The sequence below is a fragment of the Hippoglossus stenolepis genome, chromosome 8, assembly GCF_022539355.2.
Source record: "Hippoglossus stenolepis isolate QCI-W04-F060 chromosome 8, HSTE1.2, whole genome shotgun sequence".
Lineage (NCBI taxonomy): Eukaryota > Metazoa > Chordata > Actinopteri > Pleuronectiformes > Pleuronectidae > Hippoglossus > Hippoglossus stenolepis.
In genome coordinates this window covers 1,893,021-1,912,613 of record NC_061490.1, presented here as the reverse complement: position 1 = coordinate 1,912,613, position 19,593 = coordinate 1,893,021, and the positions used below count along the sequence as shown (strand labels likewise).

Below are 19,593 nucleotides of genomic sequence, written 5' to 3'. Positions count from 1 at the left end.
GCAGTCCCTTTGCCTCGCTCTCCCAGCAGCAGCAGAGTGGACCGCGGGGGCGGCATGTGTCTGCAGGCTACTGCCCCACTCGGGGGAGGAAGAATGAGACTAACTAGATGTGGAGTCAGGTAGTGGAAGAGAGAAGATGATGTTAGAGTTGAGGTGGTGAACAATGCATGGGTGGGCGGTGCCCTTTAGACACAGGGACCGCTGATAATGGGCCCGCTTGGCATGTCCACCCTAACCCCTATAAGCAACCAACTTATAAGCAACCAACTTATAAGGCGACAACCTGTGTCTGAATGGGACAGCCTGTTGCGAAGTCATGTCAACTGGGGCAGAAGCATTTCTGTGGCCAGTATTTCTAAGTAAAAGTCTGGATATTATTAGAAATGTTTTTAACATAGAAAATCAAAGAGGCCTTTCATATGTGGCAGACAGAATTTTCTTTAATCTGAGGCAGGTATTAAAATCTCCATCTGCATATGACCAACACTTATCACATGATAGAAGGTCCACATTTAGGTCATGTGGTGAAGCCTGACTCCGCTCCATCTACTGAACCAAGACTGTGAACTGTGAAATGTTGTTAACTGAAAATGATTTCCATCTGCCTTTTTGATTTCACAGTGCGACGACCCTTAGCTTCTGTACATTCACTGGGAATGTGTGTCCAAGTTGAGTTCATAAGGGTGGTCAGTGCAACGGAGAAGTTGTTGTTGTTGTTGTTCTGTCAGGACTGGGACACATTTAAGAAAAGATATAAGAGGAGACATGCAATTTAGCTTTCACATTCAACATGATGAAATGTGCAGAATTGTTTTGTGATGGCTGTTTCACTTCTGCTCTGTCTTTGCCCTTGTTCCCATCACACATCAATTTTAGATATTGGTTTATCTGTCAGACACGGCACTGACTGAGAGGAATAGCAATGCAAACACTGACTGCAAACTCCTGCAGTATAGGCATAATAATAGAGAGTGCCAGTGATAAGAGACACAGTACCTGGTCTTAATGTATCTTCAGTAAACACAGAAATGTCACACCTGCAGGCATTGAGAACACATGTCACAGCAAAGTAAGAAAAGGATCCTGTCCCAGTTGTAATCGGCAGCATGTGACTCTGCTTTCATAGAGTCCGTAAAATGACTCTGGTTTAACAGGAAAAGTCGTGGTTATTCTTGTAATGTACTTTCTTTCTTCTGATTTGATTATAAAAGTACGTGAAGAAACTAGAAACATTACATCCTGACTGATGGTTGTTCTGTTTTCACACGAGATAGGCCAATGCATTTTTAGCTTTATATCTGAGATCTCTGCAAATGCTATGCATAACACACGTTTTCCATTCTGCTCCGGATTTCTAAAGCTGAGTTAATGCAATTCTCTGAAGTTTTACAATGTATTGATGAAATGTTTGATGGGGGAGAACTTGCTGGCAAATGAGGAAGGCCAAGTGTGTTTTTGGTTTAACACCAACTATTTTCTGAAAGAGTGCAGTTTGATATCAATCTGTCCTTAAATCTCTTATCTAGATTGAATTAAAAATATGCACAGTTCGCACAGCTCTGTGCAGCTTCTAAGGATGTAACAATATATTACGTTTGTAGATTTGCAGATGCTCTCAGACACTGATTTCCAACTTTCTTTGAATTGTGAACTATAAATGATAGTGTATCAGTAGTTGCATGGTTTGTATGGTTTATAGTCAAATCAGACAAAAAGGTGATTATTTGGTCAATTAATAGAGGTAAAAGTGTGATAATTTATAAGGGAAAATACATGGCATGAGAAAAAATTGATTTTAGATGTCATATCCTGTTAATTCTCACGATGGATGAACAAATAGAAATGGCAAAATATTGCTTAAAATTCAAAAAAAGTCTTGCCCTTCACATATGTAAAAACACAACCAATTGGGCCCAAATACTCTTCTATTAATAACCATTGCATCACCAGGGCCTCGGTACAAGAGCAGCTTTGTCCTCCTGACATTGAACTCTCAGGTTCTTTCTGTCCCCAGGGTCCTCAATTATTTGTCACCATCCCCATTGCCCCAAAGGCTGACACTGACTCTGCTGCAATTATCAGCATGATTCAGACGTTGCAGTCTCCTGGTGCTCACTGTAATAGGTGATTTTAATCACCTTAATTTCCAGGAAGTCCTTGAGCAGCTTGTATGAGCATGCCACTCGTCCTGCATGCCATTAGGACGATCTGTTATGGCTCCGTCAAGGGACCGTAAGTGGCGGGAGTCCCAGTGGGATCACTGGACCACGGCGTTGAGCACCTGCTTGGCTCAAACAGAGTGTTCAGGGTCTGAACTCGTGACTGCTCCCTGACTTTTCAAGGATGTTCTGTCCACATGAACTGTGTTTCAGTCAGAGACAGAATCAATTACCGTACCGAAACCATGTCTTTCTTCAAGGACTTTGTCAACAACATCGTAGCAGGGTGTCCCTCTAACAGGTCCCTGCTCGGAAAACAAGAAAGGAGGTCAGTTTAGAGGTAAAATCAAACCCAGATGAAAACACACACTCAAGGCTCAAAGTAGCAACAATTGAATGTCAGAATGATGATAGAGGAGAGCTGAGTGGGACATATGACTTGTTAAACAACACAGAGAAAGACCCGAAATGTTTTGAATAGAAAACTAAACCGTGTTATACTGTACCTCCTGGTGATGAGTTCTGAGATATTTCAACAGTAGATGTTTGAAAGAGGCCAGATGATGAGCACAAATGCTGAGCACAGTTGACGTTTATGGGAAGGTAATTAAGACCTGCTCTGAGTGACTCAACTGGATCTTTAGCATCTTCATCACTCCAGCTGAAAAGAAAACCCAGCCTCGGGAAACATCCTTCTCCTATTCCCAAAGACTCTGCATCTTTAGCGGTGATTTCTTCCTCATTTGAAAACATCAGAGAAATTAAACCACTGTGTGGATGTGACGTCAGCTACAATTTTCTAAAGGGATGCTTTGAAGCTTTGAGTTAAGGTTTACTGCTTCCCTTTCACAGTTCTCCTTGCTGATGAGAGAAAAAGCAAGTCAACGTTCATTCACTGACTCGGGGTCGGGATTTCTCATGGTGAAATGTACTAGAAAATCAAATCTAGCTATGCAATTTCAAAGATCTTAACTTTGTATTTGTCATTTCTACCAATGATCACGGTTTACTTCTACAAAAGATTCTACCGCTAGAGTGAGTAACTCAAAAGACTGCCTGTCCAAAAAATAGCCAATGCTGATGAGTCATGCTTATCTTTTGGTGTGTTTTGGTGTGACTCCACAAATATGACAGTAACAGTTGTTTAATGTTAGGAGCTTGGTTAAAAATGTGTGTTTGTTTGTAGTGCTGTTGATCATATGAGTATTAAAATATAGTACTACACAATCAAATTTAAAATGTAAAAAAGGAACATCGCAACATCATGACTCTTTAACTGAACTGAAACTGTGTTTGAAGAAGCCCTAAATACATTGGAAAATGATGTCATAATGTATAGATTTAACTGACCAGTGTTTCCTGTTTCCATGGCCTTTTCTTCTATCAGAAAAATATCATTAATAGCTCCCAGTTTTTATAGCTCTTCTCCTTTTCCTCCTATAAATAATTAGGGGCCGCTGGGTTACTGGATGTTGCATTTAGGTGGTATTACCATCAGGCTACTAGGGCGTCCCACTACAACTTGAAATAAACAAATTTAAAAGGCAAACTTTTCAAACATCAACTTTTACAAAACAGTCCCCAGGAAATATAAAACTGATACACGCATTTGGACGCAGCTTTGACGACACATTGGTCTGTGTGAGGCTGCAGGTTTGATGTCAGATTAGAACATGTGTAGGAATATTATGCTGCCTTTGTCAGTCCTGCAAGACTCACAATTCTTACATCTACGACATTAATCCGTTTGTAACTGGAAAAAAATAAGGAGCATCAGAATTTCGTTCTGGGGAGGTCGAAGGGTGGCAGAGGAGAAAAATGAGGTCAATGATCATCCTTCATCTTTGAACATCTGTGAATGTTTGACAAAGGTTTGTTTGTTTTGAACTTGGGTTTTAAATGTGTTGCTCAGCTTCTTTTTTTTAGCCATGCTCTATATGGGAAAGGGCAACTATGAGGGCAATTTCACATTTCTCCCCAACTGAGGCGTTATTCTTCTTGACCTCCTTTAATGAAGAGCTTGCTTTGTTGAACAGGATTAACATTTGGCTCTAAAACTGTTGTATGATGAGTTTTGTTTCTGTGCAAAGGAGGAAGACAATTCATCAAGTTGTCCAATCTCATCCTCCATGTGTGATTGTTAGTCATGCAGATGGATACGCTGTCATCACTTTTTCCTCTCGATCTCAGCAGACCTGTCTGGCTTTATGGAAATTAAGCGGTCTGTGTTGGTGATCCAGCCTCTGCTCCTGTTTTTCCATTACAGACTGTGGGCAGACAGGAGCTGCACTTTGTAGAGGATTTTACATTGCCCATGTTACAGATCGCCTTTTTTATATCCAGTAAAGGTAAACGATTTTCAAATCTTTTACATAAGTAAAAGTAACAACACTGTGTTTAAGTAGTTTGCAGTTTACAATTAACAGTACTGCATTCAAATTCAACCCCTGTATCATTGTTACCTCCACCAAGGAGTTTATTTTTTGTTTGTTTGTATGTTTCTAGTGAAGATTATGTCAAAACTACTGCAACAAAACTTTGAATAATGCAGTATGGGTCAGGGGAAACCCATTCAAGTTTGGTGCAAATACAGATCAGGGGGTGGATCAACAATTTTCTTTTCATTTTCTTTAACATTGCGTTTTTTAACATTATTGTTAAATTGTCAGAAAATAATACATGGGCCATGATAGAAAACAAGTCAGACATATTTAGGGGATTGATATTTATGTATTTATCTGAGATAAAAATCTGGATCTAGGGAATATAAAGTGCGTTCACAAGGGGACTGTTGGGCCCTGGTGGATATATGCACTACTGAGTGCCATTTAAGTATGTTGACTGATTTTATATATTGTGTTTATTATAATATAAAATATAATATAAACATCAATGTTACCCCAGTGTATTCATAATGTACAGCCTGTACCTGGGTTTGGCCTGTACCACACTAAAGCCTGTTCTAATCGGCTCCCTGAACAGGACCCTTTGCTTTTGGCTCAATAAGAAGATCTGATAATGCAGAGTTTGTGTTTCTCATAGCTGAGCTCATCACTTCTCCTACTATTGATTGGAGCTGTAACCTGAGAGGGTAGTGTTGCTGCCGAGATGCAGTGTGCCAGGGCTCCAAAAGGTGACGTAAACCAATAAAGATGCTCTATCGTACCATAAAGGTAGATAACTTATGTCTAAAGGTGTGCTTATTCAAACCTTCTCCCATTTTCTACCATCTGCTCTCAAACAAGACATCAGTTCAGTCTTCACACAGACCAAAGGTTATTTCATTAATTCTGGGTAATTACATTATAATAATGAATGGACAATGGTCATTAGTGCCCCACTGCAGACCATCACACATGAGATGAGTCACAGCGTTGCATTACTGTCATGGTAAGGATGAATCACAGAGTTGTGATTGAAGCTACTGCAAGCATACATTATGTGTGTCAACGCTATTGATCCAGCCAGTGCAGTTAGACTTCTGCCATACCATTCATCATGCCCCGTTTTACCCCTCTACAACACACATGCACTTACACACCTGCACAAACAAACAAACACACACACACACACACACACACTCCCTCCCTCCCTCTCCCAACTTTGACTTTGAAGGAAATATTGCTCAAAGTGCAATAACCCTAACGCCAGAGGTCTGATGAATCACAGTGTGATCAGTGAGCCTGGAGTCTGAACGCATGTGACAGTAGAAGGGAGGAGGACGGGCGGTCTGGGGCTCAGGCGGGACCTCCTGTTTCCAGCTGCATGAACTGTGGATCAGATATTTCACTGCGTGTTACTGAGATGCAGGATGTTTCATCACAGCGTGGCCAGCGTCTGCGTGCAGATCTAGTATTGTGTCAGGCTGCAACCAACGGTTGTCAAAATTCATTAACCTGAACTAATTTACAAATATACAAGATAGTGATAGGTATCAAGTGAAATATTTTGATACTGTCGCTAATATGACCCCTGAGTTTTTCTATTGTTAACAAAACAATCCTAAACTGATACCTTGTTTTTTGCCACACTAGAGGCATATAGGGCTGGCTATCACTGCTATGAATTTATTAAAATCTCTGACTTTTCCTCTTGTGCCACCATTAGGTTGAGATTTGTTTTTTAAATGAATACCTTGTTTACGATTGGAGGGATTGTCATGAAATTCAATACAGATCATCAGTTTACCCACAGGATGCATTATGATATCCTCACTTATCATTTAGTGCCACCATTAGGTCAAGCTAATATGTCCACTGTGTAATGCAAACAGGTTTGTGACTTTTACTTTGATTAATAACTACCTTTTCTCTCTCTCTTCAACCGTATGAACCCAAAAACCTGTCGGCATGTTTAAAAGGTATATTTTTTTTTAAAGAATCCCAAACAGTTTTAAGCCTGAAACTGTAACAACAGAAGAAAATGTCAAATCTTCAGCTCTCAGACAGCCCTCGAACTAATCATCTATGACCTATGTTTTCATCAGGAAAAACAAACAAATCTTACTGTAAAATTGTGATATTTCACCAAAATGACTTTACACTGCTTGTTTCATTTAAACTTTCCAACAATAAACCATTTACACAATGCAGACTCTGCTAATAATATTAGTAGTAATAATAATAAATTACACTTCTCAGTGCAACTCAGAAGCCACCACTGTCTCAGGTGACACCAGTTAAATCAGTGATAATCCAGCTGCCACAAGGAACCATGCGAGAACGTTTGAGTATATTTCATCATATTATTGCGTTACAACTCAGAAATATGAGGATAAGTTGTATAACAGCCACGCCACGTGTGCCTCTGCATGGTGAAATGTGTTTGTAGTGTTGATGTACTGAGCAGCGTACAGATTGGATTTGAAAAACATGTAAATAGTTGAAAACGCCTAGGGGAGCATAAATTGCCCAGAAGCTGCTGGGGGTTCAGAGGGTTAAATCTGCACCAAGTGTGTCACTATGGAAACAGTCATGTACACGCTGTCAGAATATTAATTGAATGAGTGTGTATTAACAATAACATCCCTCAGGACAGATTGGAGTCCATCTTTTTAATGTGTCACAGTGAGAAGATCTTGAGCCATTTTACCAGCTACACTACTGTAGGGAGATTAGCCGACATGGTGGAGAGTTAATTAGAGGACAGGGCAGATCCAGAGCCTCCTGTTCTAGCACAGACATGCCCACATGCACACACAAATCTGCAGTTCAGCAAAGTTTCCCATAATGCAGAGTAGTGTATAGGCTGGTCCGTGGAGGCTGGTGGCTGGGGGCTGTGTAATATAGAGCTGAGTGGTACTGAGAGTGTTGGCAAAGAGCTGTTGCCTGTCACACTGTGTTCTCTGTGTTTAAGTTGACAGCTCCACTAGACCCATGTATGGTATATTCATTACAATGGAAAGACTGCAGCCTCTGCTAGCACTACAGTGGAGCTACACAGCAATAATGGCCTGTTTCTTGATACAGTGCTGTTGGACTTCTTTTCCTCCTTTGTTATTTTTCAGGGGTATTAACTAAGAAAGTTAACATTAGCTGTTGTTGGTTTGATGCATTGCTTCTATCTTTCTGCAGCTGGAAATTTGAGACATAATTAGAGGATCCATAAGTGTAATTACTTTCCTGCAGGTTGGGGGAATTTAAAAGGGACCTTTTAAGCTTTGCCTTGTTGTCTGTATATATAATGTGACATTGTCAAATATCCATATTAAACGTGGACAAAGTTTCAAATAATAAGGTGAATGTATTTAAGACTAATCCTTGTGAGACAAACCTCAGGTGTCTGCTGTTCTGAACACAAAGCTTTCACTACACACTGACTTCAGCTCACCACTTTATCCGCTCCAAACACAGCCCCAGTCAGACTTTTCATCATATATGTGTATGTACAGGTTCTTTCAAAACACATTATATTGGAGTAGTCTTTTTGGCACTTACTGTACTCAAGTATAATGGGTTATCCATGTAGACTACGTCTATTGCTGTGTTAAATAATAAGCCGGCGTCGTGCTGTATTCTTAGTTGCTCTACAGGTTCATGCTTTTCGCTCTCATATTCTTGATCGTATTCAGGCTCCAGCATGAATGGATTAGGGCTGCAATTTTCTGTCAGATCACGTCCGAGTCTGACCGAAATCTAACCGAGCCCAACCCGAACTCGACGGATATTCAAGTTTTTTGTACCCTCCCCTAGCCAGATGCTTTCCCCGAGTACAGGCGCGTGCAGTGTAAAAATCAAGTACATAGCCCAGCCAAGCCAACATGTCTGAACCTGACCCAAACCTGAATATCATTTCAAAAACTGTATAAGGGGTGGGGTCAGGTATCCAAACCCTAATACAGATGGATCTGAGACGTTTCACCATTTCCAATCAATTATCTTCTGATAGTTAGTTTTAGTTACTAGTTACCTGATTTTGCAGTTGTGTTCAGAACGTCCATCCTAAGAGGATGAATCAGTGCTCACAAGTGTTAACAGATGTTCATCCAATCAGAAGAAAGCAGGATATTAAGGAGGCCAGAGCTAATATTACCTGTTTAAGTCAGACTTAAATGAAGAGCTAAGTGCCAGGCAGTGTGACATAAATACAACCTTTTTTTAAAACTATGAATCATGCAAAGCTGCTCTAGCAGTGTCCCAGAATAAAACATAGCGCTGGAAATGAGCAGAATAGATTCACTTAAAGTATTAAACAGTATATAGCCTATTGCAGCTGCAATGATGCAGCAGTAAAATAAAAAAGCACGTTCTTTCTGATTCATATCACAGCATTAAATAAGGTGATCCATGCGCCTGTGTGCTGTCATTAAAGGTTCAACGTGGGTTGTGTATGTCTGTGTTTCCGTCTGGAGCTTAACATGAAGTAAGATCTCAGCCTCTCAAATGCATCCACACACAGGCTGTGACATCATCAGGACCGTCTCCTGAAGTTGGCCTCCCAGCTCTCTATCACATTTACTCTGTCCTTGTGTCACATGATCACATGAGGAAAATGTACTTTTCTCGTGATACACATCAAATAACTTCTATTTTGCACATGAGAAAGGAGGTCAAAAAAAGTTCTGTTCCTCTTCGCTGCCATAAAATTGTCATGTCCTCCTCACGACTTGGTGTTAAGATAACGACACCAGCAGCTTAGCTTTAAAGCCAGAGTTTGTCCCTGTGTGATATAGTCAGCACTTTTCACTCCTGTTTTGTTTGAGTAAGCATTTCACTGCATAGAGTCTCCTCTCACAGACTTTAATTCAAGTCGGTAACAGCTCTCTATCTATTGCTCTTAGCCCAGCACTGTGGTCTTGTCAGTGTTGACATATCAAGTTAAAAGCATTCTCAGTATTTATTTTCCCTATTATAAATAACTTTACCCAGGTAAATCTGTATAAAAGTGTAGCTGCATGATTTGAATCAATAACAAATGAGCCAACCAATCAGCTGCTTTCGAAACCCATGTTCTGAACCTTACGCCTCCTTATCCACAAGGCTTCTCTATAGTTTTAAGGTCTCAACTTCACAATGTAAAGTGCCTTGAGACAATGTTTGTTGTGATTTGGTGTTATACAAATAAAATTGAATTGAATCCTAAATTGTATCCAATCGGAGGATGTCGCCACAAGCGAGCTGCTATTGTCACAACACATTGCACACGAGCCAGAAAATCCAATGGCAAGGCAATATTGTTTTGTGAAACAGGCCTATTATCTCTTTACCTGCCACTCATATTGGATTTCTGATATAACTAGCTAGCAAGCTTATTCTGTTTTCATAATGTGGCCTTGGTGTTTCTGTCACAAACTCAATCAATCAAATGTTATTTGTATAGCCCACATTCACAAATCACAATATGTCTTATATGACATCCTCTGCCCTTAACCCCCAACAAGAGTAAGGAAAAACTACCAAAAACACCCATTAACAGGAGGAAATAAATGTTAAACTGTGCCAGAGGGCTGCTGATGTCGACCAGTCCCTTCAATGCCAACAGATGTTGAGCTTATTTAATGCCCTTAATTGTTTTTATTATAACTGAGAAGCCTCATTATGGAAGAGGGAATGTAAGTATGTATACTTACATTCCCTCTTCCATAAAGATGTAGTTTGGGTAGTACACAATGTCTGCACAGTAGGTCTGTCTGCCTGCCTGCCTGTCACTGTGGTCCAGACTTAAAAATCCTAACAACTCTCTGATGGGTGCAATGAGATTTTCTTCTTTTCCACCCCCAAGATCTTATTAACTTTGGTTATCCCCGGATTTATTTTTTATCCAGCACCACCATCAGGTCAATTTTATTAGATACTTTGGTTTATGACACATACAAGTAAAACTACATGCCCAGCAGCCTCAAATGTGATGTGTTTTACACTAATTGACAGATGTTAGCATGTTAATGTGCTAAACTAAGAAGGTGAACATTGCTCCTGATAAATATAAGCATGGTGTATTAATGTTTACCTTTGAGCTCTAAGTGCTGTTGTGACTTAGTACAGCCTCATGTCTTAGTCTGGTTATTTGATAGACCTACACTGATAATTAAGAATGGACACTGCGGATAAAAAACCTTTTTGACTATAAGTATATTTTCAAATTTCTTATCACATTATCTCTATATATTCTGCTGATGTAAATCTTCTCGAAAACTCATTAAGAAAATTGCTGGACAGGATTGTTTGTTTTTTTAAATACCTGGGAAAATAAAAATGCTTCATCACTTTGCTGCGACATATCCGAATCCAAGTGCCATGAAGCATGGGTTCATTGATTTGTAGTATTGCCTAAAATGGTCTGATACAGCATGTACACAGTAATCAATTGTATTGATTGATAACATTGATTGAATAATCAATATTTCAACTAATTATTTGGCACTGAAAATCACAGTATGATGTCAATCTCATCAAAATGAGCATAGATCGTTCAAAAACACACTAAGCTTGACAAAACACAACGCGGGGGTGGGGGGTGTTGCAGGCTTGTTGCATTATATTTCCCAGGTGTTTCAGCTATTGTGTCCATCCTCTGTGCACCACAAACTGCCAAGACACTGCCTCTGTCCTCCCTCCCTCACAAACGGAGTCTCCGGCTCTCGAGCTGGTCCTGCACGGCACCTGTTCAGTGTGGCTGTGGTGCAGAGCTGCTGCCTCCCCAACTGTTAAGGTTTTTTTCTAAAAATAACATCCGGGGAGGGCTGCATATAGCCTGTAGGCAGGGAAAACAAGGGAGCACAGGGAAATTGGCTGCTTGTGTATTCTATCGGACCAGGAGGGAATGTTAGCCAGACAGTTGTTAACTCTCCTATTCCCTGCCTGCCTCAGTTTTGTCATGGCTGTGTACAAAGCGAAGAGGGACAACACTGTATATTTAGAGGCCGTGAATCATACTCAACAGATGCACTGGTACAGAACACAGCATGTTTTTTAAAGTCGGATACCGTGTACAGCATTTGTATGTAGCTCTGGTCAAGAATCGAATTGTTCAAATCAATTGAAATTGTATCAAATCCTTTCAAATGTGCATATAGTTGTTGCTGCTTGCTTCAATGGAGACTTGTTTTAAATGTTTATTTTTCCTGTTGTTTAATCACACAATGATGGCAGCCATGAAGGAGATCTTTAAGTTATTGAAGTTTGGTAATTAACCACCATTTCATAGTTATGTACTTGTTAGAGATCTTTAGTGTACAACTAAACAACATGAAGGTTTTAGGGAGGACAGGGGACAATCGTGATGTTAGGGAGTAAAAGGTTTCTGATACTGCTATATGGGCTGAAGTTATCCAACTCTTATGACAAAGATATAAATAGACATCTTTCCTGCATTTTTATTGTGTAAAATAAATAGAAGTTCATGTCAGCAAATATAAAAGCAATATGACTGCGATAGGGTCATATCGGCTGATATTATCAGGCAAATAAAAAATCATTCAGGCTCTCGTGTTAACCTGATATATGAAATATTTGTCTGTCTAAATCATTTTTTTTAATTATCTTATTAAAGAAAAAAGTGACTCTTTAGGAGCTTCACTTTAAAAATGTGTCCCTCAGTTTGGGGTTGATTACAGTGTCACAGACTCCCCCCTCACAAAGCCACATTAAACCATAAACTCTCTTTAATTTGTGGTGACAGTGAAACAAAGATACCTGCTGTGTACCTCTCTGCAGCTTTGTGTAGTCATGAGACACTGACATAGGCCCTGACTTGGACGCAGAACATATAACGCACTTCTGCCATTAAGTCGCTCATGTAGGCATGACTTCTTGTGACTGTTTACATCCCAGATTGGTGAGAGGCAGCCTTTGTTTTTTCTGACACAAAGCAGCTCCTTTCAGCTTCTGAGCGAGTTTGCAGCTCCTCGTACAGTCGACCCAGTGTTATTCAGCCCATTAATGAGCCAAGTAAAATGTTCTTTATGACAACAGTAAAATTGCTTACGCTGTGGCAACTGTTGTTTTACTTGGTTGAACAACAAATTAGATAACTAGCGACCTAAGGTCACCTCTATTAGACATTTCTCCACAGTGCTGTTCAGCAGAGATAAGTGCATTGACTTTATCTAGATTTGCACTGGCCACAGGCCCATTTCCTCCGACCTATCCACTGCAGCCTCTGCACCAAGAGCTCAAGTCTGTCACTGGCAGTATGTTATATCAAGCTGTCTCAGTCTCTCGTGTGCCATATCCAACTGCTGTGGTAGAAAAGCAAAGACTTTCCATCTGAACAGGAACAAATTTAATTTGACCACTACTATATTTTCACCAAAAACTGAAAATCATAGGTCTAGAATATTACTGAACGCAGATGGATGACATGAAACAAACAACAAAGGCTGCGATTTGTAGACTTTTCCAGGATTCCTGTGGAGTGGGATGAAACTGTAGCATCCTTTTATTGAAGATGGCCCCAGTGCTGTGTTTCACTGTGTCTGCAGTGTGAATAAAATACCCATTTCTTGTGCCACCATCCATGGTGAGGTTTAATTTTAGACCAATCACTGGCTCACCATTTGCGAACACCCTTGCAGCTGCTAATGCATATCTGTTATTCTCCCTCACTTTCTCTGTCTGTCTTTGTGTCTCGCTGCAACTCGTTCTGTATTGTTTGGAAGTCTGAGGCACTTCAGCCTGATCTTGTGTTTACCCTCGCTGTGCTCAGCTTGCCCCAGTTTATAACTGAGTGTGAGCATGTCAAGCTGCTTCGTCTGTGCAGTCCTGCAGCGCACAAAGTAGATTGGCACCTCTGCTGTTTGATTACAGACTCAGGTTACATGTTGTCTGCTGCTCTCGCATGACCTGCAATCAAACACAGATACGGTGGATAATATTGAATAACAGGGAAGCATGGAATCACACTGATAACGTGTGATTCACAGTCAACAGCTCCAAACTAGGATTGCATGTGTATATTAGCGATTAATCTAACGATTATTTTTTGATTTAATCTAACAATAAATGTTTTGATTAATCTAAAGATTATTTTTAATTACTCAATTACTATAATTCATCAAAAATAAAATTAAAAAACTTGTGCCATTTATATTTATTTAATAATCTTCTCTTAAATACAAACCAATCTGACAAAAAACAAAGTATGCACTGCAAGGCATTTTTCCACAACAAAAAATAGCCCAGTCTGAACTGCTTTTACAGTCCCATTTCTCTCCAAAATAAGATTAGTGGAAGAGCTTGTTCCATTAAAGTAAAAGGAATATCTCAATCTACATTAAGCTGTCCAACAACAAAATAAATGAAAACCAAAGTAAATTCGAGTAACTTTCTGGAGGAATAGCAATACTGTGTAAATTCAAGTTTAGCAAAAACATCGAAGTAGGCTAATAGTTGTATCAATGTAAACTGACACAGTAAGTATAATTCAATAGTATTTCAACAATACTTATACATTTTCACACTGAACTGAAGTGTACTCCAATAATACAATAAATAGTCTTTTCTCATTTTAAGTAAAATAAGGTTTGCATTAAAAAATAAAGGGCTTTTGAAAAAGGCATCTTAAAATAAAGTTCTTAATTTTAGAAAAAATAAATAAAAAGATATAGTTTGAGTTTCCCCTTTTCTTTTTCTTAATATGGAACTACATTTCACATATCAAAAATCTCAACAAGCATTAACAAACAGCTTTAACTTTCCTCTTTGTTCCCACTTTCTCTTGTTCAGTGAAGTAAACTTTACCGAGTGCTGCCAGGATTTACTACCGTAAAGATGGAAAAAAGCTGCGCAGGTTAAAATAGAAACACTCCATCACAGTCTAATAACAGGTGTGGGTCCATAGAGAGCGGCTTCTGGGTCCGGTCCTGACCGCGGTGCGACTATTGGGAACCTATGCTAGATGATCGTGGGTGATTTTTGTTTTTTTTCTCGCTTCAGCTTGCTTTTCAGGTGAGTCCATGCCTTGACTGTGCGCAGCCACCTTCCTAACGACGCGTCAACGCACTTTCTGCGAGTCGTCGTATCTACGTACACCCCAGCACTACTTTAAAACCATCAGTCACTTGAACAATCTGAGAAGGAAAAGAGAAATCAGTCTTTGATTTGACTGCTCATAGCTTATGGACATATGCAACCTGTGAAGCCATTTCTTTGTATTAAACGGCGAAGAGACCAAAAATGTTACCAACATGACTGCAGTCTTTAAAACTGCGATTAAATCCGTATCAGTAGCACTAGCATGTATTACCAAACATAACTCTGCATTTCATAAATGAAACCCACAGTATCATCTCTACAAGGCTGATATTTACACCTGACGCAGCTCGGATTTCCTCACTTTCTACCAAACACTCCTGAGCCCCAGAAATAGCAACACAGGTGTATGACTCATGTTTTGAGCTATCTGTGGTACCTGATGAGAAAGACAATGATAAAGGGACTCATTGGTCATGTTAAACACCTAAAGAAAGGGAGGCATCCGTGCGAACTGGGGTCAGTTCATGTCCAACATAATTCTTCCACCCAAATTCAAAACCAAAACCTTCACCTATAAGCTGCTTTCTTGGCTCTCACACCCTCCACCTCCAATCAACAAAGGCTTAGTCATTTCTCAAGCCCTTGTGCCTATGCTCCCTGTTTTCATTCCGCCGTCAAATACCAATGTCAGCCCTTTTTCTAGATCTTCTCCAGTCCCAGGAGTCTCCTACCTGTTTCTTTTATCTCCCATCCTGATACTAGTCTTTCATCTGCTCGCTTCTATATTGTAATCACCATTCCTTCATCACCATGCCTTCACCCATTCTCACCAAGCTCCGATCTTCTCCCCGTGCCTTCCTCTATTCTCCATCTCCTCTACCTCGTGTTCCTATCATTCTAAGACCTAAACTGTGGCCACTATTTATTCTCCCTCTTTTGCTTTAATTCCTGTGGTCATCAATCCTGCCTTGTGCCTGCTCCTAAACCTTCCCTTACCTTCCAGATAATTTCAGAAAGTAGAAAAACTGCTGTAAACCCTTAAAAGTATCTCAAAACAACTGGAGCTACTGCGATTACTGCCAGTTTACGCCCCTACTCTAGTCTTCAGCTGTCACTTCCCTGTGCAACATACCCTCATTACCCAACCAACACATAGCACTGAACCCTCCCTTTTCCTTCACCCCCCCTCCAGCTCAGCCCCCACTTTCCCTCTTCTCGCATCTCCAGCTTTAGCACACCCTGCTTTCCCACCGAATCCATCTTCCTCTTCTCCTCTTGTGCTTGCATCCAGAGCGGCGGTGCCCTGATGGAGGTCAGCCTTGTTTCTGTCTGCCGTGAGATGCGACAGGGGGAGGAAGGCAAGGTGAAGCACTTTCAGCGGCTGTCATTGAGCTGTACAGTGGGCTAGGAGGAAGACAGGAGAGAACGAGTGAGCGAGGGGAGGACAGTGTGATAGAGAGAGAGCGAGAGCAAGCGAGTAGATGCAGAGCGAGAAGGAGAGAGAGAGAGAGTGAGAGAGAGCAAGTGGTCCGGCGCTCACAGCTCACATTGCTGGCTGGCTGGCTGGCTCGCTCACTGTTGACGAATGAGCTGTCTACCCACGGGGCTGGGAAACGGCAGCTTGTGACAAGCTGGGGAGAGGGGAACATGAATGTAATGCGTACCTTGCCTCGCTTGCTTACAGATACCGGCCAGAAGAAGACCCCAGAGAAGAAGGATGGGAGGCGCATGTCGTTCCAGAGACCCAAAGGGACCATTGAATATTCTGTGAGTAACAAAGAAGAAACTCTGTTTCTGTGTAAATGTTGTTCCATGTTTTTAATGCTCTTCTGCTCTGCCGCTGCTGCTTCTGTGTTTGTCTGTGTGTGTCTGCTGGTGCTTTCTGTAGCTCTGACCTGCTCCAGTTATATTCTAGCTGTAGCAGTTGTGTTTGTGTGTTGTGAAGGCACTGTGTCTGACGATGCTTGGTAACTCATTAGTGAGGGGGGGAGCATGTAACAAGTGTAGATCATTCTCAACTGTTTACATTAAGATGTGTGTTTATGTGTGTGCGTACACAGATGTGCAGTGGAGCTCGGAAAGCTTATGGAAACAATGCATCCTCTGCTAAAGATTCCCCTGTGCAGAGGCTTAACACTCAGCTCCATTTTGCATTTTGATATATAGAAAGGAGGCATGAATGGTAGTGGCTCCGTACCTTTCCTCCAGCTGGACGCGGAGGGGATAGACGGGCAGGAGCGCTGGCAGGACATGTATTTGTTTTTCCACTCGTTCTACGTGCCATGCATCGAAGAGCATTCCTCCACAGAGCTCGCTGTGTTGCGAATGACCTTCCAACTGCGTTGTCATTTCTACTGATTTAGCTGTTGTTTAGGAGAAGGAGAGGGAGGTTGAGAGAGAGGGAGAGAGCAAAGAAGAGGGCTCTGGTTCCCTGGTGTGAACTGAAAATGGAGCCTGTCTCTGCTTTGCCTGGTTGTGTTCTTCAAATGACCCTCAAATCCAGCTGCAATCAGACTGCCTTTCCTTTCCTTGCCTCTGTCTCTGTCTCTCTCTTTCTCTCTCACTCTCTCCGTGGCAACAATGAGGAGTGGGATTGCTGTGGCTCAGCTCCGAATTTCTGCCTGTCTGCCGGGGAGAGAGGAGATGAAGGTAGTAAGGAGAGGCGGAAGGGAGGGAGGGAAGGAAAGGTCTATGGTCTCTCTCTCTGACATTCCAGTCTCTCCTTCCAAACTCCTCTTTTCATTTCCCTTCTCTCTGACAGTTACCTTTCCATTGGCTCTCTCTGTCTGTTGCCTCCGGCTCCAGGAGCTACTGTAGGTTTCGCTGTGATTGGTTCCCTTCCCCCATCTCCAACACCTCAGCAACACCGGCACCACCTCCACATCCACCACCTCCCCAACCTGTCAGTCATCCTAGACCTGCTGACTGACAAGGCCCTTGTTTACTTCTCCGGGGCTTGAACAACCTAAACTGTTACAAGAGGATATTTGTCAGAGCCAAAGCACTGTGTCATGGCCCTGATATGGGCAGAAGGGGCCCCAAAGAGTTCGCAAGATGGAATGAAACGCTATTTGTAAAGAAAAATAGGGATATATTTCACATTTAGTTTGTGGGGGGGGGGATTTATGTCTCAATCGCACAGCGTACCAATTCTGTCCTTGTTAGACATCACTCTCAGTCCTTATTACCCCCTCTTAGATAGCTAAAAGTGTGATGGATGGATCAAGTACTGCCAATGGTTTTGTCCTGTAGCCTGACATGCTGCAACATCACTAAGCGAGGAGGCTTTGGGCCAGCAGTAATATCTAAGGCAGTATTGCCAAGCTCCCCCTAAACTCCGAGGGTCATGTGGCCAACACGGTCCCAGTGATTGAGAAGCAGCTTTATCTTAAACTCATCTCCTGGCTGGGGGGGCTGGGGGCAGCGGGCAGCCAGTGATGTTTCCTTATTTCGCTCTCCAGCAGATAAGTTTATAATCTATTGCCTGGCGCCCACAGGAGAAAGGAGAGTTTCCTCTTATGCTTCCTTATCAATAAAATCTCCCTCCGTCTTCCTCCTCCCCACCCTCTCACCCCTCTACCTCACACACAGGACTCTGTCTATTTGCCCTTTCTTTGCATTGAGAAATAACCTTAGCAGCTACAACCCATCTGCCTAGACACTGATAACGCCAGTCCATTCAGCCAAGTCCAGCTTTTGGCTGACCTGCATCCAATTAAAAAAGTGTTTGAAGTCTCTGGGAACAACAGAGATAGATGAGAAGACAGAAAGACACAGACGGAGAGAGGCAGAGAGCGGCACAGAGGTGAGCCGTACAGTGGGTGGATTGGCTCAGTCTTCCCACAGACTGTGTGAGAGGGCAGCCAGTCAAAGTCAAAGAAAATAAAGAAGTGAGATACACACATGTTTCTCCACATACAGCATTACCACACCGTGGACATAGATGCTTTAAGTGATCTGCTAGTTCAATTTTTACCTGAATTCCAAGGACCTCCAGGGTGTCCTGACTTACAGATTGCTGCATTTATGTTTTGGGTGTTACTTTTTTAGGTTTGGCCTTACTTTAAATTGCCTCTGATAATATTGCACTGTCCAAGTTAAAAGTAATTGCTCTTCAAAACATGGCTTTGTGGATAATCAGGAACATCAGCAGTCACATGTAAAGAGAAGTTAAGGTTTAGGCGGTTTATTCTTAGGTGAAACTAGAGATGTCCTTATTGAGGCTTTTATTTGGCACCAAATCCCGGTCCCAGACTTTCAATATTGGGCCTCTGCAAATACCAAATGTGATCAAAATATGATATTTATCTAAATGGTACCTTGTTACATAGCTATGCTAACAGTTTGTGGTTGAGTGTAGACAGCAGCTCTCAGAGAGCAAACAAGATTACTTTTGGTCTGCTATCAACATATTCATGAAATTAATGTTAATTAACTACAGCTTATGACCTACCCGCAACTGTAGAATCAGTACTTATCATTTACCTCAACTGTAGCACCCCTCAACAGTCAAATTTATCCTGCTAAAGTTTCATAATGAACTGAGATTTTAACACTTACATTTTGACTTGTGCAAGTATAAAAAATCTCTGACTGTTTTGAGTTGTGCACAGGCAAATCATTGAATCAGCCCCTCCTTGCCTGGATGTCGTTCTCCTTTCCCTTGTCTCTCAGAAACACTTGTGTGTTTTTAAGTTTTTCCCCATCCACAGCAGGCAGGCAGAACTCTGGATTACGTTGGTAGTATCCACTTTAGTTGTGTAGTTTCCAGTGACACACAGTACATGCATTTATTTCTCAGCAGGCAGTCGGACCTCGGCATAACCTGACCCCGCTCTGTGTACCTCAGTTTCCTCGGTTCTTTTCCAATCTCCCATTGCCAAAGATAACATCTACATTGTGATGGACTGGAATTATAATTATTATAATTATTAATAATAATAATACTTATAATAATACAAAATATTTGTACAGATACTTTCATACAAGAAATGCAGTTCAAAGTGCTTTACATACAATAT

The 19,593-nt window shown here is 41.3% G+C and overlaps 1 protein-coding gene across 9 annotated transcripts in view; it reads left to right on the top strand.

Moving 5' to 3' along the window:
* Positions 1 to 19,593, top strand: part of oxr1a (oxidation resistance 1a) — a 157,115-nt gene that overhangs the window by 88,667 nt on the left and 48,855 nt on the right. For 6 of the 9 annotated variants that reach the window (XM_035164303.2, XM_035164306.2, XM_035164307.2 and 3 more), the window contains one exon: positions 16,257 to 16,339. In XM_035164303.2, coding sequence (XP_035020194.1) covers positions 16,257 to 16,339 — 83 coding nt within the window. Of the gene's footprint in view, positions 1 to 11,355; positions 11,549 to 15,805; positions 15,936 to 16,256; positions 16,340 to 19,593 lie in introns of those variants that run through there. The other 3 variants (XM_035164309.2, XM_035164308.2, XM_035164310.2) reach the window with 3 other exon arrangements.